This window comes from Pituophis catenifer, unplaced genomic scaffold (genome assembly GCF_029215685.1).
Source record: "Pituophis catenifer annectens isolate HBS135680 unplaced genomic scaffold, rPitCat1.0.hap2 SCAF_17, whole genome shotgun sequence".
In the NCBI taxonomy this organism is placed as follows: domain Eukaryota; kingdom Metazoa; phylum Chordata; class Lepidosauria; order Squamata; family Colubridae; genus Pituophis; species Pituophis catenifer.
Window position 1 is genome coordinate 11652410 of NW_027256897.1, and position 24439 is coordinate 11676848.

The window sequence follows — 24439 nt, forward strand, 5'->3', positions numbered from 1 at the left end:
TAGGTTGTAAAATCTCTGTTGACACCGGCAATGCTAGGGAATCAAATCCAAGTGTCCCCCCTCCTCCGATTGAATGGCAGTATCACTTTTAGGGATATGACACTTCCCTTAAGAGATTGCAGTCTACATCCAGAGCTTTGCCTTTTGTGCTAAATGGGCAGCTTGAGTGATTGGTTTGTTCACCTCCTACAGATATTTGCCTGGCATTGGTGCACGTAGAACATTGATTCTCACATACCAGATGAAGAGCCTTGGTTAAGAAGAGGAAAACAAGCAATCTTAAACTTAAAAAAGAGGTGTAACATGCCATGTTAAAAGGACTAAATATGCCATTTTAAATTAGTGATGAAGCCTAAAATATGAAGCAAACTTGCGTTTAACTTCCGTTAAACTTGCTGTGAATTCACTTCCTTCCTTAGCCTTTGCCTCAGTCTCCTCCTCCTCTGCTCTAGGCCTTTTCTCAGGGGTGGTTCTTGCAGGAGGAGGGGGGGAGATGGGGGGAGGAGGCTTGTGTAGGACATCTGTGAGCTGATGTTCAAAGTTATCCAGAGGAACCAACGTCCCGAGTTCAGGATACTAATCCCTACAGAGAGCAAAGGAGAGAGAGCAATTCTTTATATCTAAAATTATTATTTCTATTCCTGGATCATTGTGGTTGGGAGAGCTTTTGCTCTGTGATAGGGAACTGTGAGAGGTAAAGTAGGGAATCGACCAGAGAGGTTTATAGAGAAGGAACGTCTCTTCTCTTCCCAAATTCAAGGCTGCCCAGAGATGGAGCGTAGGCCAAGCCTTTTCTGAGCCACTAACTCAGTCAACAATAATGTGATAAAAGGATTTCTAGGGCATTCTGCTCAGGGAAGGAATTCTCACTTTGTAAGTTGCTCAAAATAAGCACAATTTGTGGATTATGAATTCTGCCAAGCTTATAAGTCACTTGTCAGTGATTTCTGTTCTCTGAAACAAACTCTGGATTATTAAGATATCGGCATTAGTAAGGAGGCCAAGTTGCTTATATGAAACAAAACCCCAATTTTCTGGAATTTTTTTTTTTTATCCAAACTCTGGTTCCTAACATGAAACACACCAGTTTCCTTCTTCTATCCTAGAAGTGTAAGAACCACCTATTAAGCAGACTCTTAACACTATTTTCATGTGCTGGTTTCAGGCTAAACTTCAGCTGCCTTGACTCGCAACTAATTTTACTTCTGAACAGTTCCCACAAACTAAGTCCACCTGTCAGCAGCTGAAGCCTCAAACCCTAAAGAACCGAATGCTTACATTTTCCCATCTACGCCGGAGAAGATGGAATCCAGTTATCAGCAATCACGTAGTGGTGGTTACACCCCAAGCTTTTCACTATCACGACTCCAGGATGAGAAGCCACCTTGGAAATAGTTTTACAGATCGTGTCATGCATAGCTGAAAGAGAAGCCAGGATCCTCTCGGGTGGTGCTCTGGGATATCCAAGGGCAGGAAATTTGGGACACGTACCCATTTATTTAGGTAGGACTCCTTTTATTAAACTTGGAGAGCAGCCCAACTGCTAATGACGTTGGGTGGCTTACAAAAGGGAAAAATAAAAGAGGAAAAATACATGGGGAAAACTCTTATTATATTAAAAATGAAGCCCCCCTGTGGCTGAAGGAACAGCCTAACCCCCCTCCCACCAGCCTAGGAGCATGTATGGAAGGAGGGTCAAGAGCCTTATTTTCAAGGGAAGAATGAACCCAGGAGAGAAATTTCCAGGTGCATGGAAAGAACTGTGGGCAAAATGGAAATTGGTAAGTTTCTCCACAAGGTTCCAGTAGCAACCCCTGAATCTCAAGATCCAAATGTTTCTTCTAAAATCATAGTCTTCTGTAGATAACAGAAAAGCAACCTGAGATTTATTACTTAAGAACACGTACTCATCACCTTCGCTGATATTTTCCCGTCTTTTCTGCAGTGTATAAATATACCTATTGGTCTGCAGCGGAGTCTCCCACTATTCTTTTGCAGGACAGCCACTGTGGTACATACCGTTCAATAAACACAGCAGTGAGCCTGGATTGGGACCAATATACCTCTATAGAATGCGTCCAAAATAGAGGACCCATATATTCCTTTGGGATCGAAATTTGGAAAGTTCTGCCTGTTTTAGTGCTGCAGTGTTTCTGTGCAGCTGCGGTGAAATTACGATAGTTTCCAACACTTACAGAAAGCTTCTCGCCAGCTACTGGGAAACACTATGGGGAGGTATATAAGCCTAAATACAGTTGCTATTTTAGTGACACCATATCCATCACATGATTATATGAAATCTACCAGTGGAACAGCTTGCCTTCCAAAAATTGTAGGTGCTTTATCACTGGAGGCTTTTAAGAATAGACTGGACAGCCACTTCTTTCAAATTGCAGTATTCTGTTTTAGCAGGGGGTTGGACTAGAAGACCTCCAAAGTCCCTTCCGTTATCATTTTTGTGTTTCTTTACATGTACATTGAGAGCTGCTGCACCGGAGACAAATTCCACATTTGGCTAAACAAATTATTCAATTCAATTCCTCAGACATACATCGTAACTAAACGTCTTTCCATGCTCAGCCACATTTGTAGTTTTCCCCCCATGTGGATCCTTTGATGTTAATGAAGGTCTCCATCCTCGGTAAAGCTGTTTCCACACTCAAGGCATTTATATGGTTTTTCTCTTCTGTGGATTTTTTTATGTGAATAAAGGTTTCTCTTTGAAGACAAACTCTGGCCACAGTCCAGGCATTTATGTGGTTTCTCTCCTGTGTGGAATCTTTGATGTGTATAAAGGTTTCCTCTGTGATTGAATGTCTTTCCATACATCAGGGATTTATCTGGTTCCTCTAATGAATGGATTCTTTGATGTGTATGAACATGTTCGCTCCTATTGAAGCTCTTTCCACATTCCAGGCATTTATGAGGTTTCTCTCTTGTGTGGATTCTTTGATGTGTATAAAGGTCTCCCCTCTGACTGAAGCTCTTTCCACATTCCAGGCATTTATATGGTTTTTCTCCTGAGTGGATTCTTTGATGTTTATAAAGGTTTCCCCTCCTATTGAAGCTATTCCCACACTCCAGGCATTTATAAGGTTTCTCTCCTGAGTGAATCATTTGATGTTGATTGAGGTATCCAATCAACATTTTTAGATTCTTAGATGGTTTACAAGATGTCCATTTCTTTTGAAAGATTTTTCACATTCTGGGCATTCAAATTTCTTTTCTCCCAAGTGGATCCTTACATGCCTTTGAAAATGTCCATTTGTTTTTAAGGATTTCTCACATTCCGGGCACTGATAACTTTTTTTTCTCTCTCCTGGATTCTTTGGAGATTCCTGAGTCTTCCAAAGGACTCTCCTCCCTCCGGGCATTTATTCAGTTTCTCTCTCCAGTGGGCCCTTTCATGTCTATAAAGGTTTCCCAAATGCCTGAAGCTCTTTCCACACTCCAGGCATTTATGAGGTTTCTCTCCGGAATGGATTTTTAGATGGCTTTGAAGAAGGCCATTTGTTCTGAAGGATTTTTCACATTCTGGGCATTTGTATTTCTTCTCTCCTGTGTGGGTGTTTATATGCCTTTGAAGATGTCCATTTCTTGTGAAGGATGTTTCACATTCCGGGCACTGATATTCCTTTCCTCCCTTCTGGACCATTTGGGAACTCCCGAGTCTTCTGAAGGAGCTTCCGCCCTCCAGGCCCGTCTCAGGGTCTCCGCCCATTTCCTCCTCGCATTGCCCTCCAGGCAGCGGCCTTTCCCGGGGTCTCCCTGGGCTCATCCCTTCTGCAGCCCTGGAGCCCCCTGGCCTTTCCCCGCCATCTCAAGGTAGGGCTCCTCTGCGTGGTCCGCTCTCCTCCTCCTCTCGGGTGACACTTCCTTCCTTCCTCCGCCGGGCTCCTCCATCCTCCTGCAGGAGAGAAAGAGAGGTGGGTCACGGCTCCATCCCCTTCCCCACACGGGAATAGAATAGAATAAAAGTTGGAAGGGACCTTGGAGGTCTCCTTGATTAGTTTCCACCCATTGCTTCTTGTCCTGCCCCCCTCAGATGCTTTGGAGAATAGCTTGGCTCCCTCTTCTTTGTGGCAGCCCCTGAGATATCGGAAGACTCCTATCCTGTCTCCCCTTGTCTCTGAACCAAAGAAGCTTCTGGGATGAAAAGCAAAACACCTTCAAATGAAAAAACCAAAAAGTCTAGTTGCCTCCTAACCAAAGCACCTTTCCGACAATCCTGACCTGGATGACGGAGAATCTCTACAGACTTTTACCGATGCAATTGGGCTGAACCCCCTTTGCATGGTGTGGGGGTGTGAATGGATTTCCAGAGGGAAAAATTGCAGACTGCAAGAACCATTCGCACCACTCAGGTGACCCTGAGGAGACAGATAAACCTCCAGGGGCTTCAGCCACCCTCTCAAATTTTGGGGATTGAGTGGAAATGTGAGTTGGAAACAGTTGTGGGCAGCTGGACAGCTTTTCTACCAAAATGGGCTAGTTTTGCTGAATTGTTGCAGGAAAGATTTTGACCTCTGGGTTCCAATTTGGGGGCTATTTTGGATTATTTTTAAAGCACTTTAGAGATAGTCCTTGACCTACAACTATTTGCTTAGTGACTTAGTAAAGTTATAGCAGCACTGAAAAAAGCGGCCTTGACCAGTTTTCACACGACTGTTCCAGCATCCATGTGGTCAAAATCCAGGCGTTTAGCCACTGGCATGTATTTATGACGGCTGTGCTGTCCCAGGGTCACGTCATCAGTATTGGTATCTTTCACATCTGGTGTCCCACAAAGTCATTGGAGGATTCACATAACAACTTCACAACTCATTTCACAATTGTAGGATATGACCTGCCAATTATGGCAAAAAATGGGGTGCAGCAACTGTCAAGAACAGAAATTTTTGTCTCAATTCTGATTGTAGATCTAGTTAGTACTACCTGTACAGTTTGGGGGCAATATATCCAACCGTCATGAACGATAACCGCAAAATACATCCCAAAGACAGTAAGAGGATTAATTCACGCAGCCCTGCCCCCAGCTGCCTTACCAGCCCCTCCACAGACCCCACACACTCACACACACAGACGGATTCACATGAAATCCCCTCCACTACTGACCCCTGCATATCTGTATTTTTCAACTTTTTTTGAGCCCTTGGAAACCTGATGCTCCAGTTGACACACAGATATATTTTCCTCCTCCACCCCCTCCCCCTTTGGAGGGGGCTCCTGCTGCTGCTGTTGCCCAGGCCAGTGTGCCCTGCGATGTAGCCCTCCACCCACAGACTGGCACCTTTTAAATGGCTAACTTAAAATGACATATTAGCCCTTTTAACATGGCAGTATATGCCTCTTTTTTAAGGTTAAGAATGCTTGTTTTTCCCTTCTTGACAAAGGCTCCTTATTTGATATGTGAGAAGTTGCTTTTTCAGCAACTACACAACAGAGTATTCTGAGTGTTTCTAAATATATCTGCAACTTTCAAGAAAGACACAAACCCAGCTGGGAAAGACTGACACAAAAATTGGTCACGTGTGGAATTTTATCCAGAATCAATGTTTTCTGTTTGCGTTTCACAAGCACTTAGTGTATTTTATGGTTTCATCATTTCTTTACTGACTTCTATGAGGAAATTCACCAGCAGGAACCATTGGCAGGAGGTTCTCCTCCTTAGCTCCTCTCTAACTGGAGATGGTCTCCTTTTCTGCATGAATTCCGAATTTTGACATCGAGGATCAAGAATTTTCCTGCATCAAATAGAGGCCATGTAGTTGCTATTTAAAACAGATGAGTGAGTCACACATAGTGAGTTTATGTATTTATTGGGATCCTGCCTTTATTATTTTTACAAATAAGGTGGAGAACATATGCAACAAAACAAAGAACGCCTGAATGAAACCAAGGTCTTCTAGCAATGGTGACACCTTCCTCCTCTTTTCTCCCAACAACAACCCTGTGAGGTGGGCTGATTCAAACTTGAACTCTGCTCTCTTGCTTTCAACCCAGTGCCTTAATCACTGGATCCCCTTCATAGACTGCTATAATGTCGCAGCCCCAGAAGAGCCCCTGATCTCCGCCTGCATCAATACAGAGCGGGCAACGAGGGAGCCGCCTGAATTGGTGACAGAGCCAGCATGATGCAGGTTGGGCGCAGGAGATGCTGGGAGTTGAAGTCCGGGAGGGTCTCTCCAGAGGCCTGGGAGCCAGAGGCCTAGTTTTGAGGGCGGGGAGGGACACAGGAAGCTGGGAAGGAGGCCGTGTCCCCCTGGAGCGTGCCTCGGAGGCCCGTGGGAGGTGGCTTGGGCCTGGCCTCCCCTGCGGGAAAGGGGACACAGCCATGACCCTCTTCTCTTTCTCTCCCTCAGGAGGACAGGATGGCGGCGGATGCAGGAAAGAGGCGCCACCCGAGAGGAGGACGAGGAGGGTGGGCCCCGTGGAGCAGCCCAGCCCGTCCCGGCACAGCTTCCCCAGGAGACGGCGGGGAAAGGCCGGGGGGCTCTAGGGCTGTAGGAGGGAGGAGCCCAGGGGGAGCCCAGGAAAGGCGGCTACTTGGAGGGCGATGCGGGGCGGAGGAAACGGGCGGAGACCCCAAGACGGGCCTGGAAGGCGGAGGCTCCTTCGGAAGACCCCCAAAGCACCGAAGGATCCAGTAGGGAGGAAAGGAACATCAGTGCCCGGAATGTGGAAAAACCTTCAAAAGAAACGGAAACCCTCAAACTCATCTAAGAATCCACACAGGAGAGAACCCTCATAAATACCTGGAGTGTGGAAAGAGATTCAGTCAGAGGGGAGATCTTTATACACATCAAAGAATCCACTCAGGAGAAAAACCTCATAAATGCCTGGAGTGTGGAAAGAGCTTCAGTCAGAGGAGACATCTTTATAACCATCAAAGAATCCACTCAGGAAAAAAACCTTATAAATGCCTGGAGTGTGGAAAGAGCTTCAGTCTGAGGGGAAATCTTTATACACATCAAAGAATCCACACAGGAGAAAAACCTCATAAGTGCCTGGAGTGTGGAAAGCGATTCAGTGTGAGGGGAAATCTTTATAGACATCAAAGAATCCATACAGGAGAAAAACCTCATAAATGCCTGGAGTGTGGAAAGAGCTTCAGTCAGAGGGGACATCTTTATACACATCAAAGAATCCACACAGGAGAAAAACCTCATAAATGCCTGGAGTGTGGAAAGAGCTTCAGTCAGAGGGGACTTCTTTATACACATCAAAGAATCCACACAGGAGAAAAACCTCATAAATGCCTGGAGTGTGGAAAGCGATTCAGTGTGAGGGGAAATCTTTATAAACATCAAAGAATCCACTCAGGAGAAATACCTCATAAATGCCTTGAGTGTGGAAAGAGCTTCAATCAGAGGGGAAATCTTTATACACATCAAAGAATCCACTCAGGAGAAAAACCTCATAAATGTCTGGAGTGTGGAAAGAGCTTCAGTCACAGGGGACATCTTTATAAACATCAAAGGATCCACACAGGAGAGGAAGCACATAAATGCCTGGTAAGAAAGGTAATAAAATCCAATTAAAACTTTCACTTTTAATAAATTTAATACATTTTTTTCTTTTAATAAATTCCTTTAGTCTTCCAGGGCCATGCCCAGGGTCCCAGGCCTGAGTTTGACTGCTGTCGGTCATTCTGATGGCAACTAGCAGAACAGGCTGTCCTGGGAGGGGCGGGAGGTCTTGTATGAGTCTGGATGTCCATCTGTCAGTGGTTCAGGAATGTTGGATTCTCAACTGGGCAGCTGTGGACGAGATCCCTGCCTGATCCCTGTCCAAGGGCTGCAGTTGAGGGCTGCTCCGATTGTTAGACTGAAGTTAAAGAATGGAATTCTGAGGCCTGCTCTCAAAAGAATATATATATATATATATATATATATATATATATATATATATATACCCATACATATGCTACGTACACATTAATCACAGCCCATTTAGATTACATAACAAGAGACTTGGGAGTTCACAAGGTGGATATGGAAGAAAACTGACTGAATCTAATGTGCTGCTTCGGATACCGCAGAGCCTCTTCCCAGCAGTTGTGGAGAGGATGTGTTTGTCATGATAAATGCCTAACTACTATATCTCCCTGATCACCCGGACCTTCAAGGGTTAACTAACCACATATCCCATAATCCCTGTAACCACTCCTTACCTCTTAGCCCCTCCTCCTGGGTACAAAAGGTCCGACCACATGGTCCACAGTTGATTCCAGATGTATACCTGAAAGAGAAAGGTACAAGGTCAGTGACCTCCAGTACCAACAGATCAATAATAAAGCTACAGAAAAGAATTGGAGTCTGTCTTTGAGTTATTGGGCTAGATCCAGCTTTTAACAAAATGGTAGCAGAGGTCGGTTGCCCATAACTCCAGACAATGACTGAACCCAACACCTACCCTGAAGAAGCAAACAGAGCACAGACCAGAGCTCTTACCAAGAAGATGGCTGAGAAGCTTGCAACCAAAGCCACAGCCATGGAGGAGACAGAAGCTGGAAGCGAGCAGGACTCCAGCCTGGACTCACAATCAGATGAAGAGGGGCCATCCAAGGAAATCACCGCCCCGGAAGAAGAAACAGCACAGAAAATGAATAAATTCAAACTCTCCATCCTGAAACTGATGGAGGGAAGCAGCGACAAAGAAAACCTCATCGCGGACCTTCAAAGCCTCTTCGAGCAACAAGAAGCAGCGATTGAGGCCCCAAAGACCACCGAGAAAGAAAAGCCAGCAAAAAAGGGTAAGCCACCCCAACCCGATGATCCTGAGCCGGCAGAATCCATTTCCGCGCCCCCTTCCCGGCGGCCATCTTGGGACGAGCACCAGCCAATGGGAAGCCAGGATTTGAATCCCTTGGCGCGAAAATGCCCAAACCCCGAAACAGACGAGGGGGACTCAGAAAGCGACTACGAAGAGCCCGACTCTGAAAGTGACCACGAAGAGATCACAATAACAAAAAGAAAAACGCCTACCGATCTCGAATTGCAAAAGGCAATCGAGACCATCACCGCTGCCCTAGGCTCTGCTTTCGAGCCTCCTGCAGCACTCAATAAATCAAAGAAAAATCCTGGAAAGCACAAGAAGGCCAGGACAACCAACAAAGACCAGGCAACCGAGTCACAGCCAACTAAAAACACCGCACACACCAACAACCGGCACAAAAGACCGCCCACCTGCAGGAAGAATCAACCGCAGAACTCGAACTCACCACCTGCTACACCGACAACGCGAGGCCCAAGGGAGAAGAGAAGAACCGGCTACTCACCAACGCCACGACATCCATCAGGCCAGTCCACGCGACCAGGGACCAGCGACCACGAGGGAGGATCTGCCGCCGCCGCCATCACCGCCGAGCCGCTGGGTGCAGGGAATCCTCAACCTACGACCTCCGCTGCTGCCGCGCCGCTGACCCGCGAAAGTCCTCGACTTGCGACCGCGTCGCCCCCTCACCTTCTGCCCTTCTTCGCCGGGGATCCGGCCCTCCAGCAGTGGTGTCCACCTTCAGGAGGAATCTTCGGACCCACCGGGGGCGGGTCCAGCCTCCCACCGACAGGCCTAGGCCTAGGCCTGGGAGCTCCAGCAACAGGAACCTCACCCGATGGACTCCAGCGCGGAATGAGCTTCGCGCATGCCCAGTACCTGCCTGTAACAAGAGAAGCAAGTTACATAGATCCAAGCAAGTACAGAATGGCCACAGACATCCCAAAGCCTTATTGTGAGTTTAATCACATTTTGGACCATGGACAGCTCCCCCCAGTAAGTAACCTTACTAATATTTCTGGGGCAAATTATACCAATTTGCCAAAATTGCAGTTAGATGGGGGTAATATTATAGAATGGAGCCAACAATTAAGAGTTGCTCTCATGAGAGAGAATGCACTGTTCCTAGCTAACAGACCTCCCCAAAAGCCCTGGTCACTGGAAATTGACTGCATTCATCACAGGGCATTTTGCATCATGTTAACCTCCATTCCATCTGCTATGTATCCATCTATTGAGGACAATCTAACTGTTTATGATATTATGCAAAAACTATGTAACCTGTTTTATAGCCAAAGCAGAGCCACTACCACTAGACTATCTAGGGAGTTCCACTCCACCAAGCATAAGGCAGGGGTCCCCATGAGTGAGCACATCTTAAAGATGAATGCTGCAAGGGCAGAACTCATGCAGAGGGGGGAAATCATCACTGAAGAGAGCATGATAAGCATAATCATAAACTCTCTTGATAGCAGCTGGGACAGCTTCATGACCCAACTAAATAGCCTCAGCTTGCAATACCTCACACTAGGCGCACTAACCAGTCAGCTCGTTGCAGAGGACACTCTGAGGAGGGAACGCCAACTAGCCAAAGGGGACCCTAGACCCACAAAGAGGGTGGATTTCCAGGATAGGGCCAGGGATACCTCAGAATGTTATTCTTGTGGATCAAGGAACCACTTAAAGAAGGATTGCCCCAGGAGCCATAGGGATAGGGGACAGCACGACAGTAGAGGGGGAAGGTCACCTGAACGCAGGTACCCAAAGGAAAGAGGGCGAGGGTGGTCACCCAACCCCAGGAAACACCACGAGCGCAGAGACCACTCCAGGGACAGTAACTCTGGCTCCATGTATGGGATCAGGCACGATGACCCAAATGACAAACACAAGATAGAGAGAAACTCATGGCTTCTAGATTCAGGGGCCACAAGTCACACTACCTGTAACCCAGAGTTGCTAGACTCACTCACAGAAATAGACTCAGAAATAAAGGTGGCAAACCAAAGCAAGGTCAAAGTAGTGGGGAAAGGAAACGTACACATCACACAGGTAGGGGACTTAAAAGGAGTACTGTACGTACCAGAGATTCCCCACAATGTGCTAGCCATCACAAAGCTGACACGAGACACAAATATAGAAATAAAATTTAAAGATGGAAAGGCACACTTGATCAAGCAAGGGAAAGAGATAGGAAAGGTAACCATACACGAGGGACTTCCCTACTTCACACCCAACGCAAGGGAGGAAGAAGGCATTGATACCAGCACAAACCACAAGGTAGATAAGTATCCAGAAACAGAGGGGGTGCAGCAGGAGGCAGGATGTAGCCATGAGAAGACAAACAAGTCTGTATCTATCGGCAAGCCATTGCATGATAACTGCGCCCACCTCCTCCACAGGAGACTGGGACACATAAGCTTCCCCATTGTAAAGAAAATGACGGAATGTACCGAGGGTCTCAATGTAAAGAACTGCGAAAACTACTTGGAGTGTTCAGTTTGTAAGCGTTCTAAGATCAAGGTTAAGGCCATCCCCAGGGGATCCAAACGAACCACGGAATACCCCTTCCAATTGGTGCATATGGACTTGGTAGGGCCAATGAAACCCTCTGTAGGACATAGGAAGCGATTCTTCCTCACGATTGTGGATGACTACACCAGATACGGGTATGTCTACTCCCTCAGACACAAAAACGAAGTGTTCCAAAGGTTTAAGGAATTCCACAGAAGGGTAGATATGCAACATAACATGAGAATAAGGCAGATAATGACTGATAGGGGCTCAGAGTTCATGGCCAAAGAATTCACAAGGTGGCTGAGGGAGCAGGGCATAGCGCATTACACCTCTTCACCTTTCTCCCCCTTTCAAAATGGAGTCTCAGAGAGAAAAAACGGGGTGTTGCAAACCATGATGAGATGCGCCCTGGAGGATGCTGGGATGGGGCAGCATTTCTGGTCAGAGGCATTACACTACGCTAATTACACCCTGAATAGACTGTGGTCAAGCTCTATCAATAAGACACCATACGAGATGCTATACAACAGAAAGCCCAACATTGCACACTTACACATATTCGGCGCCCCAGCTGATGTCCACATTCCCAGACATCTAAGAAGAAAAGGGGAGAAATTATCAAAAAGGTTGAGGTTCGTGGGTTACGAACCGGGCACAAAGGGCTACAGATTTGTCGACAACAATAACCGTTTTGTGGTTTCCAGATCAGCCAGTTTCCACGAAAACGCAAACTGGTCGAGGGTACACTCCAATGACATCCCAAACAGTAGGGTCACGTTTGAGCATGACCAAGGGGAAAGGGAGGTCAGAGAGGTCACAGGGCACAAAGCCAACCATCGCAAGGCGAGCGTCAAAGGTTGGAAAGAAGGGCACCCTTCACTGAAGATAGATGACCTGACGGACAAAGAGGCAGACAACATGCAGGAAACCGAGCCAACCCCCAGCAGGCCAATCAGAGAAACCAGAAACAAGCTACCAAAGAAGTTAGAGGACTACGTTATGACCATCCACAACACCCATTTCACGCCCAGCTCATATGAAGACATCCTCAGGCTCCCCCAGGAAGAGAAAGAAAAATGGATGTCTGCCATGGAGAAGGAGATGGAAAGCCTAAGGGACCTCCAGGTATACTCACCTGCCCAAGTTCCAGAGGAAAAAAAACCAATAGGAACCAAATGGGTGTTCAGGGTTAAGACATTAGAGGACAACAAGGTCCTATACAAGGCAAGACTAGTCGCGCAGGGTTTCGCCCAAAGATACCCCGAAGACTATACAGACACCTACTCGCCAACCGTCAGGGCGGAGAGCGTCAAAAGCGCCCTGGTGGTGGCCACCATCCTGGGCTTGGAGGTCTTCCAATTCGACGTACAAACAGCGTACTTGCACGCCGAGCTGGATAAAGAAATATACGTCAAAGCGCCGCCTGGGTACAACAAAGGCGAGAACCAAACCTGGCTGCTGAACAAAAGCCTGTACGGGCTCAAGCAGTCAGGCAAAAGGTGGTATGACTGCCTGGCCAAGGCCCTCAGATCCATGGGCTTCGAGGCCACCTCAGCCGACAAATGCTTCTTTACGAGGAGAGAAAACAACACATTCGAAGGTGTGCTCGTTTACGTGGACGACATCTTGTACATCAGCAAACACAAGGACAGATGTGACAAGTTCGCCACTGACCTGGGTAGCCACTTCTCCTTAAAGTCACTTGGAAAGATTGACAGATACCTAGGGGTCCAAGTGATAAAAATCAACAAGGGTTTCCGCCTCTCCCAGAGAGAAAAGATCATCGAGCTGCTGTCCAAATGCAACATGTCCGAAGCAAAACCCAGCGAGACCCCCATGCAACCTGAGTTCCTGAAGACCATGTATGAGGAATCTGAACCTTTCACAGACAACAAATTGTATAGATCAACGATAGGGTCACTGCTGTACATATCCAACTGGACCAGGCCCGACATCACCTTAGCCGTCAATCTGCTGTCCAGGCATGTAAGCAAACCCACGGTAACACACTGGAACGCCATCAAAAGACTACTTAGATACTTAAAATTCAGTGCGGATGCCCTACTCTGCCTAGAACCAGAAACATCCGAGAAACCAAAGCTAACCTGCTATGCTGACGCTGACTGGGCTGGGGACATAGAGTGCAGAAAAAGCACCTCAGGCTACGTGCTACTACTCAACAATTGCCCCATCCATTGGTACACTGGAAAGCAAAAACTGGTGGCCACATCAACTACGGAAGCAGAATTTGTTTGCCTATCAAAGGCCGCAAACAATTTAGTATGGTTCGATGACCTGCTCTGCGACATCTGGGCTGAACCCTCATATCCAATAGTTATCCACGAAGACAACAAGGCAGCGATAGAGATCTCTAGGGCTGATGCCATAGGTCAGCGTTCTAGGCACATTGACATTAAATACAAACACGTCAGGCAGTTTTCAGAGATAGGTTTCATTAGGGCAGTACACTGTGACACAGAGGAGCAAACAGCAGATATCCTCACTAAACCCCTACCACATAAACAACATGCTTACCTCATGTCAAAAATGCGTGTTTGCTTGTAATTCATGCCTGTACCTGTGTATTCTCTGTATGTATGCAAACACTGCCCCAGGTACCCAGTTAGGCATTTAGAGGGGGTTTTGTCATGATAAATGCCTAACTACTATATCTCCCTGATCACCCGGACCTTCAAGGGTTAACTAACCACATATCCCATAATCCCTGTAACCACTCCTTACCTCTTAGCCCCTCCTCCTGGGTACAAAAGGTCCGACCACATGGTCCACAGTTGATTCCAGATGTATACCTGAAAGAGAAAGGTACAAGGTCAGTGACCTCCAGTACCAACAGATCAATAATAAAGCTACAGAAAAGAATTGGAGTCTGTCTTTGAGTTATTGGGCTAGATCCAGCTTTTAACAGTGTTGCGTCCCAGAGAATCCTGCAGAACCTGATCAGGCATCGTTTCTAGCTGATTAGAAACCAGTTGAGTTTCTGGGATGGAAAGTTCTTCAGTGGGATGAGACATTTTATTTTGAATTTGAGAATTCCCATATTTATATCTTCTGAGTTTGCAAAACTTTATTGAACTTTATTGAGGAGAACATCAGGGTAAAGATCAACAATGGCATTTTCTTTTCCTTGAAAAGCCAAACCGTGTCTAGGAGGAAAGTTTGGGGATTGAGTTGAAATGCGAGTTTGAAACAGTGTGGACACTTGAACAATTTTTCTACCAAATTGGGCTAATTGTGCAGATTTGTTGCAGGAAAAAGTTTGTGGGTTCCAATTTGGGGGCTATTTTGGATTATTTTTAAAACACTGTAGAGATAGTCCTTGACCTACAACTATTTGCTTAGTGACTTAGTGAAGTTATAGCAGCACTGAAAAAGGTGGCCTTGACCAGTTTTCTCACTTACGACTGTTCCAGCATCCATGTGATCAAAATCCAGGCGTTTAGCCACTGGCATGTATTTATGACGGCTGCGCTGTCCCAGGGTCACATCATCAGTATTGATATCTTTCACATCTGGTGTCCCACAAAGTCATTGGAGGATTCACATAACAACTTCACAACTGTAGGATATGAACTGCCAATTATGGCAAAAAATGGGGTCCAGCAACTGTCAAGAACAGAAATTTTTGTCTCAATTCTGATTGTAGATCTAGTTAGTACTACCTGTACAGTTTGGGGGCAATATATCCATCCATCATGAACGATAACCGCAAAATACATCCCAGAGACAGTAAGAGGATTAAGTCAGCCAGGCCCTCCCCCCCAGCTGCCTTGCCAGCCCCTCCACAGACCCCCCCACACACACATACACACACACACACATGGATTCGTCTTCTCCTTTCTCATCCCTCCTCCTTTCTGAAGGGCCCCTTTGGAAAAGTACAGCAGAGGGGGGAAATCTCCTCCAATACTGACCCCTGCATATTTGGATTTTTCAATTTTTTTTGAGCCCTTGGAAATCTGATGCTCCAGTTGACACACATATATATTTTCCTCCTCCACCCCCTCCCCCTTTGGAGGGGGCTCCTGCTGCTGCTGCCCAGGCCAGTGTGCCCTGCGATGTAGCCCTCCACCCACTGACTGGCACCTTTTAAATGACTAACTTAAAATGACATATTAGCCCTTTTAACATGACAGTCTATACCTCTTTTTTAAGGTTAAGAATGCTTGTTTTTTCCTTCTTGACGAAGGCTCCTTATTTGGTATGTGAGAACTTGCTTTTTCAGCAACTACACAACAGAGTATTCCGAGTGTCTCTAAATATATCTGCAACTTTCAGGAAAGACACAAACCCAGCTGGGAAAGACTGACACAAAAATTGGTCACGTGTGGAATTTTATCCAGAATCAATGTTTTCTGTTTGCGCTTCACAAGCACTCAATATATTTTATGGTTTCATCATTTCTTTACTGACTTCTATGAGGAAATTCACCAGCAGGAACCATTGGCAGGAGGTTCTCCTCCTTAGCTCCTCTTTAACTGGAGATGGTCTCCTTTTGTGCATGAATTCCTAGTTCTTCTACCTAGGAACAAGAATTGTCCTGAATCAAACGGAGGCCATAAAAATGCTTCTTAAAAACACATTTGCGAGTTGTAGGATCCTATTTACTAGAATCCTGGATTTATTTTTACAAATCGGGGGGATATTTTCCTTTGTTTCCAACAAAATAAAAGAATATTTATAGCTCAGGGTTGAAATGAGGGGTCTTTTTAGCTCGCTGAGGCCCCCACACCCTTCAAGCAACTATGATGTTACCTAGTAAGTAATGAAACGTGCAACGCGCCCTCCTCCTCTCTTCCCCCAACAACAACCCTGTGAGGTGGGCTGCACCGAAAGAGGGGCTTGAACTCCGGGTCTCTTGCTTTCCACCCCGGTGCCTTAATCCATGGACCAAACTGGGTCCCCTTTATATTCTGCTATAAGGTCACAGCCCCAGAAGAGCCCCTGATCTCCGCCTGCCTCAATACAGAGCTGTGGGTAGGGGGTTGGGGGGGAGACTGGATCCCAAATTTCAAGGGAAGCGGCTTGAATCGGCGAAAGAGGAGACCAGATGTTGCAGTTTGGCGCAGGGAATGTTGGGAGTCACAGTCTGTGGGGATCTATTTCGGGTCCACAAGAGGTAGGGTCCTGGGCCTGGGCCTCCCCTGCAGGAGGACGGAAGATGGCAGCGGATGCAGGAAAGAGGTGCCGGCCGAGAGAAGGAGAGCGGGGCCCGCAGAGCAGCCCTGCCCGGTCTCAGCGCGGCTTCCCCTTGAGACGGCGGGGAAAGGCCGGGGTGCTCCAGAGCTGCAAGAGGGAGGAGCCCGGGAAAGGCGGCTGCCTGGTGGGCGATGCGGGGAGGAGGAAACGGGTTGAGACCCCGAGACGGGCCTGGAAGGCAGAGGCCACACCTCCACCGGTAACCATAACAACTATCGACACCACACAGGCACCATCTGGCTGGTTGGAGGAAGAAGGACGCTGATTGGTCTCTGTGGGGCGGGTGTCGATTGGCAGGAAGACTACTTGGGGCGGTCCCTCCGAAGGAAGAGGTGGAGCTTATAGAGAAAAAAGGGCATGAAGCTTCCATTTCCAGAAACAAAACAGGCAATGAGGGAAGCTGCCTGAATCGGTGACAGAGAAGCCGGGATTATGGAGGTTGGGCGCAGGGAATGCTGGGAGTTGAAGTCCGTGAGGATCTTTCCGGAGAAGGCAGGCCCGGGAGCCCAAGGCCTAGTCTGGGGGGGCGGGCGGGGAGGGAGACAGGAGGCTGGGAGGGAGGCCGTATCTGCCTGGAGCATCTCCGGGAGGCCTGTGGGAGGTGGGGACTTCGGTCTGGGCCTCACCTGCAGGGAAGGGGATGCAGCTGTGACCCTGTTCTCTTTCTGCCCTGCAGGAGGACAGAGGATGGCGGCGGATACAGGAAAGAGGCGCCGCCCGAGAGGAGGAGGAGGACGAGGGGCCCCGCGGAGCAAATGCATTGGTTACAATTGATGCTCCCCAACTTTGGATTCTTTTGCCTTTTGAACATCTCAGAAAGATTGGAAAAACCTCTCAAGAAACGCCAAGGTCCCCAGTGTGTTTTCGATCCTCTCTAGTCTGGTCTCTTTGCTGCCGCCCAGAACTGTCCCGAACTGCACACCAAGACCACAGAAAAGGTTGAGAAGGGAGACCCTGATAACCCCACGGTCCTAGACCTGGACCAGATCAAGGAAGCCTTTGCCCAATGGGTGGGGCCCAAAAGCCTCAATGGGAACCAGTCCAGGCCATCTGCACAACTCAGTGAACCCAGCTGGCTGTGTTTTAAGGGTGCCTTTCCCCCCAAAAAAAACCTATGAGGGAGCCTCCCACCGTCGGGAGGAAAAGGGCCCTTCATGCAACCTGTATCTTGAGCCAAAGGATCCGGGCTCTTGGTGGAGGAGAAACCCATCACTTGTGGTCATGGGAACCCAACTGCAGCAGTTCAGAAACCCTGGCAACTACGGTGAAGGGCTGGCTCTGCTTCCCTGTCTCCATTCCGTCCATCGAATGGCCAGCTTGATGAACGGAAGGGCCGAGGTGGGGGATTGTTCACCTTGCTGGTTGAGAATATCCCAAATTGTCTCCTCAGCAAAAGCATCTTTGATCGCATCCTACAAAGCCTCCAGTGGTAGAGAACGTGCCCTGAGGGTTCAAAGGGTCCCAAATCCCCCTTTCTGGGCATAGCCACACCCGGAAAGCCTTTCTTCTCAGAGTCCGTGGGCAGTGAGGGAGGCGTGGCGGCTGCTGGGGCAAACAGCCCCACCCTTTGCTTCATGCCACAGTAAGGGTCTCCGTGCCGCGAGGCCAAAGCCCCACTCCGCTTCTCTGCTGCAGAGGGGAAGGTCAGCTGGTGGAGAAGGCCAGGCCCTTCCCTTCCTCCAGGCTGGGGCAGAGCAGAAGAAGAAAAGCTGTTGCAGGGATCACCTTGGCTGCTATACTTGAAGGTATCGGTAATTTATTGTTTTTGAAGCGTGTCTCTTGTGATTTGTGGGAAGGGCAGGTGGGGAAAGGAAGCAAAGAGTTTGAATTCTTTCCCTTCCCTCTGAGAAGTCAAAGAGCTGCCAAAATCATTCAAAAGTACAGAGATCTTGGAGTAGAGAGAGAAAATAAAGCTGTTGAATAAACTGTTGGTGAGCCAACTTCTTTGGAAATTATTTTCTCAACCCTCCGGGACTAATGCAGGTGTAGGAAGGAAACGCAGGGAGAATAAAAAAAGGAGGAGATGCCTACACATCAACATCCAAAGTATGAAGAATAAACAGAGGGAACCTGACGTCCCAGAACAAGATAGCAAAGATGAGATTGCTGCCGTTACTGGTGGGATGAAACCCAGGAGGATTTAAATTTTTCAAAACACCTAATAAAAAGAGGTGGAGGTGGAGTTGCACTTAAACAGTTGCACCTTTGTAGAAATGCAAAAAGTAAAAAATGAAAAAAACCTCCTTGAATGCATTTGGGTTAATATGAAAGGAAAACAGAATGAGGTTGCCAGAGGTGTATACGACGGACTGCCCAATCGGAGGAACTAGATCAGGGGCGTCAAACTGAAGGGTGCTTGGATCTGGCCCGTGGGGAACAGATCGGACTGGCCCATAATGACTCTGCCAGCGAAAACAGAGCTTGGGAGGGAAGCGTGTAGCCCTACCAGGCCCTGTTTTCAGCTGCAACGGCCGCCCGCACTCCTCCGTCAGCAAAAACGTGGCCTCCACCCCACCCAGCTCCATTTTCACCGGCAGAGGTTTAGAAAAAGAAACTAAAAGCAAAAGAAATGTTTCTCCTTTTGCATTTGAGCATCCAAGAAGGGACAGGAAAGAGGAAAGGCAAAGAAGGAAAGACGAGAAGGGAGGAAGGAAGGAAAAAGAAGAAAAGGGAAGGGAAGGCAGGAGGAAGGAAGGAAGATTATGAGGGAGGGAGGGTCTGAGAGAAATCCTGTCATAGCACTTGGCCACCTCAGGTGCCCACAAGAAGAGTGAAGATGAGAATATTTTGAATAATCCACCATATTTTTATCCTAAATGCTTTAACTTTTTTACAAGTCCACCAAATATGAAAATAGGTAGAATCAACACAATCACATCTCCAACATTTGGGTTGTAGGTTTGGGTACATACAAGCTAACTTTTTGGGATCCAAATGCCATCTATAAAACATTTTATAAAAATTTTCTCTCAAATTTTGAGCTTGTGTAAATATGGTGGATTATCCAAAATATCCTTAAAAAAAATAAAGTTTACAGTTGTTTTTGTTAGGTATAATTACAGATTGTATGGCTATAGAGACTAATTTGATTTTGAACCTAAGAACTGCAGCAAGACTCTTGGTGGCACAGTACTGGAAGAAGGAAGATTTACCTACTATTCAAGAATGGACATTAAAAGAAGTAAATTTAGCAGAAATGGAGAAAATTTCAGCATATCTAAAGGACCATTCAAATGAGATATATATGTTAGAATGGAGAAGATGGATTGATTATATTCAAGGCAAATATCGGACTAAAAAATTTCAAATACCTTATGAATGATCAAAGAGATTTTATAAAGTTCTTAAATTTAGTTTAGTAAAAGGGGAGTTAAAAGTTCAAGAGGAGGCTATAGATAATTAGCTTATGTTAGCTTATGATTGTCAAATGTTATACCCTGTATTTCGCTCCGGCAAGTGGGGTGGGGGGGGGTGGGAGGGGAGGGGGAGGGTTGGAAGGGGAAATGTTTGTAAAACTTTTCAATAAAAAAAAAGAGTGTAAATGAGCTGGCCACGCCTACCCAGGGACACCCCCCCAGGTCAAACATAACCCTGATGCAGCCCTGAAGGAAATAAGAGTTTGACACCACTGAGCTAGATGCACCTTTTGCTAAGCATTTAGCTGATGAACAGAAAGCAGAGGAATGGGGGACTTTCCCTATCCTGGCAACTGGGGAACACCCAGTCTCTGCACCTAGTGGGAGGACCAAACAGGTCCCCAATGAGTCTTCTTCATTTAAAACGTTCTTGTAACTGCCCATCTTTCAGTCAACTCTGTGCAGCTCCCAAAAGGGCGTTTTCAAAAGTATCCAACACATTAAAACATAAAAGAAAAACCATCAAAGAAAAACCTGGGGCCAATCCATGCCACCTTCTCCTTGTCTGACCTCCCAGCGCCTGGGGAAAAGCCAGTGGTTTTAAGGCGAAAAGGGTGGGGGCTTTTTAAGAATATGGCTCATATCTCACAAAGCTTCCTTGGCCTTAGAGAGTCCCTTGTAGGGGTTTCTGCTGGAAGACAAGGGGACCATTCAGGGAATCCAACTGAGAGCTTCAGATGCTTGGGGATGGTCTTAATAGGTCCCCATATTTGGGAAATCCACATAGATTATATCAAACAACGGCAGGGAGAAGCTCCTTTGCACCCCCAACAATAAAGTTCAAATTAGCAATAGATTCAGCCACAGCACACTTGCTTCAATGAGGATCTGAGTGGGATGAGCATTCAAAGGCAATTTATTAGAATATTGTAGCAAAGAGATTTCCCTCAATGAAAAGAGGGAATCCAGGACACAAAGAGCGGCTGATTCAAACTCAGGGTCTCCGAAGGTCTCAGAACAGACCCAACTGGCTGCCCTTCATGTGCTCATATAAGGCTTCAACCGCTGACCTCCACCGGCCTCAATACGGGGAGGGGAGACACGACCCCAAAGTACAAAGCAAGCCCCCCCGCCCCCCTGTCCCACCTCTGCCCCGGACCGTAATCACTTGCTGAACTGCGCAGGCGCCATGTGCCTTGTTGCAGGAAGAAGGACGCTGATTGGTCGCGCTTGGGATGTCGGCAATGGGCAAATGGACTCCGAGGGGCGGATCCTACAAAGGAAAATGCGGAACTAGTGGAGAGGAAAGGGCGTGAAGCCTCCACTTCTGGAAACAAAAAAGGCAATGAGGGAAGCTGCATGAATCGGCAACAGAGGAGGCCGTTTGATGCAGGTTTGGCGCAGGGGATGCTGGGAATTGTAGTCCGGGAGGGTCTCTTTCGGGTCCGCATGGGGGGGCTTGGACCTGGGCCTCCCCTGCAGGGAAGGGGACACAGCCGTAACCCTCTTCTCTTTCTCCCCTGCAGGAGGACGGAGGATGGCGGCGGATGCAGGAAAGAGGCACTGCCCGAGAGGAGGAGGAGGAGGAGAGCGGGCCCCACGGAGCAGCCCTGCCCGGTCCCGGCACGGCTTCCCCTGGAGATGGCGGGGAAAGGCCGGGAGGCTCTGGGACTACAGGAGGGAGGAGCCTAGGGGGAGCCCATGAAAGGCGGCTGCCTGGAGGGCGATGCAGGGAGGAGGAAACGGGCGGAGACCCCGAGATGGGCCTGTAGGGTGAAGGCTCCTTCAGAAGACCCCCAAAGCCCCGAAGGATCCAGGAGGAAGCAAAGGAACATCAGTGCCCAGAATGTTGTAAAACCTTCAAAAGAAAAGGAAATCTTCAAAGCCACCTAATTATGCACACAGGAGAGAAACCTCATAAGTGCCTGGAGTGTGGAAAGAGATTCAGTCAGAGGGGACATCTTTATATACATCAAGGGATCCACACAGGAGAGAAACCTCATAAATGCTTTGAGTGTGGAAAGAGATTCAGTCAGAGGGGAAATCTTTACATACATCAAAGGATCCACACAGGAGAAAAACCTCATAAATGCTTTGAGTGTGGAAAGAGCTTCAGTCAGAGGAGATATCTTAACAAACATCAAAGGAGCCACTCAGGAGAAAAACCTCATAAGTGCCTGGAGTGTGGAAAGAGCTTCAGTCAGAGGGGACATCTTTATATACATCAAAGGATCCACACAGGAGAAAAACCTCATAAATGCCTGGAGTGTGGAAAGAGCTTCAGTCAGAGGGGAGATCTTTATACACATTAAAGAATCCACACAGGAGAGAAACCTCATAAATGTCTGGAGTGTGGAAAGAGCTATACTGGGTGTAGCGGCCTCCATCGACACCAAAGAATTCACGTGGGAGAAAAATCATAAACACACCTGAGTGTGAGAAGATCTTCAGTCACGGTGTATCTTGGGAATTGAATTATATATTTAATTTGGCTAAGTGTGAATAGAAACCCTAGGAATTCACCTAGTGCATATTCATGATCATTATAATAATTCCAATAAGAGGAATTATTGCTCTTTACTCCAAATGTGTAAAGAAGACAATAAGGGTGAATAATAACTGCCAAATAAGGGACTTTCTCAGGCTGAATAATAAAGGACTGTTTCAATTGTACATGCTAGATTTTTCAACTGGTCTAAATTGTACCTTTTCACAAGAGACATGCCATTTCCCATGTGAATGTTCTTTTAATGCAAGGCTCATTTCAGTGGTTATGCTTAATATTATGGGATGTTACTGTCCATGTCTCTGATATAACTGTAATTGAGCAGGATGATTTCTTCCAAGGTGGATTTCATTTAAATCACGTTGATTTAAATCATGTCAATTTAAATCATTATGTAAATCGCTATTAAAAAGATTTAAATCAACTTTTTAAATCATAATTTTTAAAAAGCAACTGTCATGTCTGTCCCGCAGCAGCTCCTCCTCTGAGCCGCTGTTGACTCGCCGACAGTCCCATTCATTTTAATAGGGCGGCTGGTGATGCATCAGTGACACAACCAGGTGAGGGACGTGGCTGGCAGCAGGTGAGTGGATGCCCTCTCACAGGCCCTGCCATGATGGATCTGAAATGACAGGTGCTCTTTAATGTTATATTTATAAGCTGCTTAGAAGGTTTCACTTCCATTTTTATGCTTGCCCTTCCCCCTCACACTTAGAGGCTGAGGGTACAGGTGCATTTCTCTTCCAACAATCATACAGTTTGTAGTCTACATACAGTATATTTGAAGAAAAATGGGGAAAAGGAATATTCCTGCCCTTGCTTTATGAGTTATCTCGTGGTTACTGTGAAACTCTGTGGATGTATCAATGCAGTGCATGTTATTTCAGCTTGCGGTGCTTGGATTCATTGAATGACTTTAGCAGAAATGTAAATATTGCATAATATACAGCTTCATGCTACATAACTAAGCTCCATTTCAACCTGAATAAACTAAATTATTAATGTATCTTAAATGGAAAATTATCTTTATGATTCTTGATGAACATATATTTTCTTTTATGTACACTGAGAGCATATGCACCAAAACAAATTCCTTGTGTGTCCAATCACACTTGGCCAATAAATAATTGTATTCTATAGAATAGAATAGAATAGAATAGAATAGAATAGAATAGAATAGAATATAGAATAGAATAGAATAGAATAGAATAGAATAGAATAGAATAGAATAGAATAGAATAGAATAGAATAGAATAGAAATGCCAATGGGATTTTTATCCCAAAAGCATTTTATTAAAATAAATTTGACAAAAAATAACAAAAAAATCCCATTTAAATCAAAATTATGATTTTTTTAATTTATTTTTTAAATCAATTTTTATCCACCCTTATTTCTTCCATGCAATCAACTCTTATTTTGTACTTTTTCTATTCTGTGGAGTATAAATGACTCATGAGGGACCTCTTTGATCCCCCACTAGGTGCAGAGACTGGGTGTCCCCCAGTTGTCAGGATACAGTCCCCCATTACTAGGCTTTCTCTTCATCAGCTAAATCGGCGTCCGTCTTCCTTCAAGCAGCCAGAGGGCGCCTGCACAAGTCCCAAGTCCCGCGTAGAGGTCAGGCGGGGGGCTCCCTTTGATCTTTGGGGTCCGGTCTCCCCTTTGGGGGCCCCCTCCCGCATTCTGGCAGGCAGAGTTTGAGGGGCCCTTCTGGGACTGGGACTTCCCCCCCTCCATCCAGGCTCCCTCCCTAGGTAAGGTGTGGGGGGAGGTTGGAGGGGCACCCAGGCATGTAAGAGGCCAAATGGGCATTTTCACCCTTGCAATACAACTCTGGTAAATTGGCTACAAATAGAGGGAAGATTTCCCAGAGTCCAGGAGCCCTTCAGAAACCAACCCACCTCTTGGAAGGCACCTTCACTCTGATAACTGACAGTAACTGGCAGTTGAGCCTGCATGGGTGAGGTCATGAAGCCCTCAGAATTCCCTCAGAGATGGCAGGCCTCCCTTGGCCTCCTCCCAAAGCTCACCTGCTCCGCCTTTTCCACACCCACCAATGCCAGGCAAATG

General features: G+C 46.8%; 2 protein-coding genes across 2 annotated transcripts in view; one reads left to right on the forward strand and one right to left on the reverse strand.

Annotated features, from left to right (window-relative positions):
- LOC139325603 (uncharacterized) overlaps window positions 1-24439 on the forward strand; it is a 101097-nt gene that overhangs the window by 25242 nt on the left and 51416 nt on the right. The window contains 2 exon segments of the mRNA XM_070955530.1: window positions 6664-7499; window positions 21692-22267. Of these exon segments, the coding sequence (XP_070811631.1) occupies window positions 6664-7499; window positions 21692-22267 (1412 nt within the window).
- LOC139325595 (zinc finger protein 502-like) lies at window positions 2604-3667 on the reverse strand. Its single transcript, XM_070955527.1, has one exon. The coding sequence runs from the start codon at window positions 3145-3147 to the stop codon at window positions 2620-2622; it is 528 nt and encodes a 175-aa protein (XP_070811628.1). The 5' UTR covers window positions 3148-3667; the 3' UTR covers window positions 2604-2619.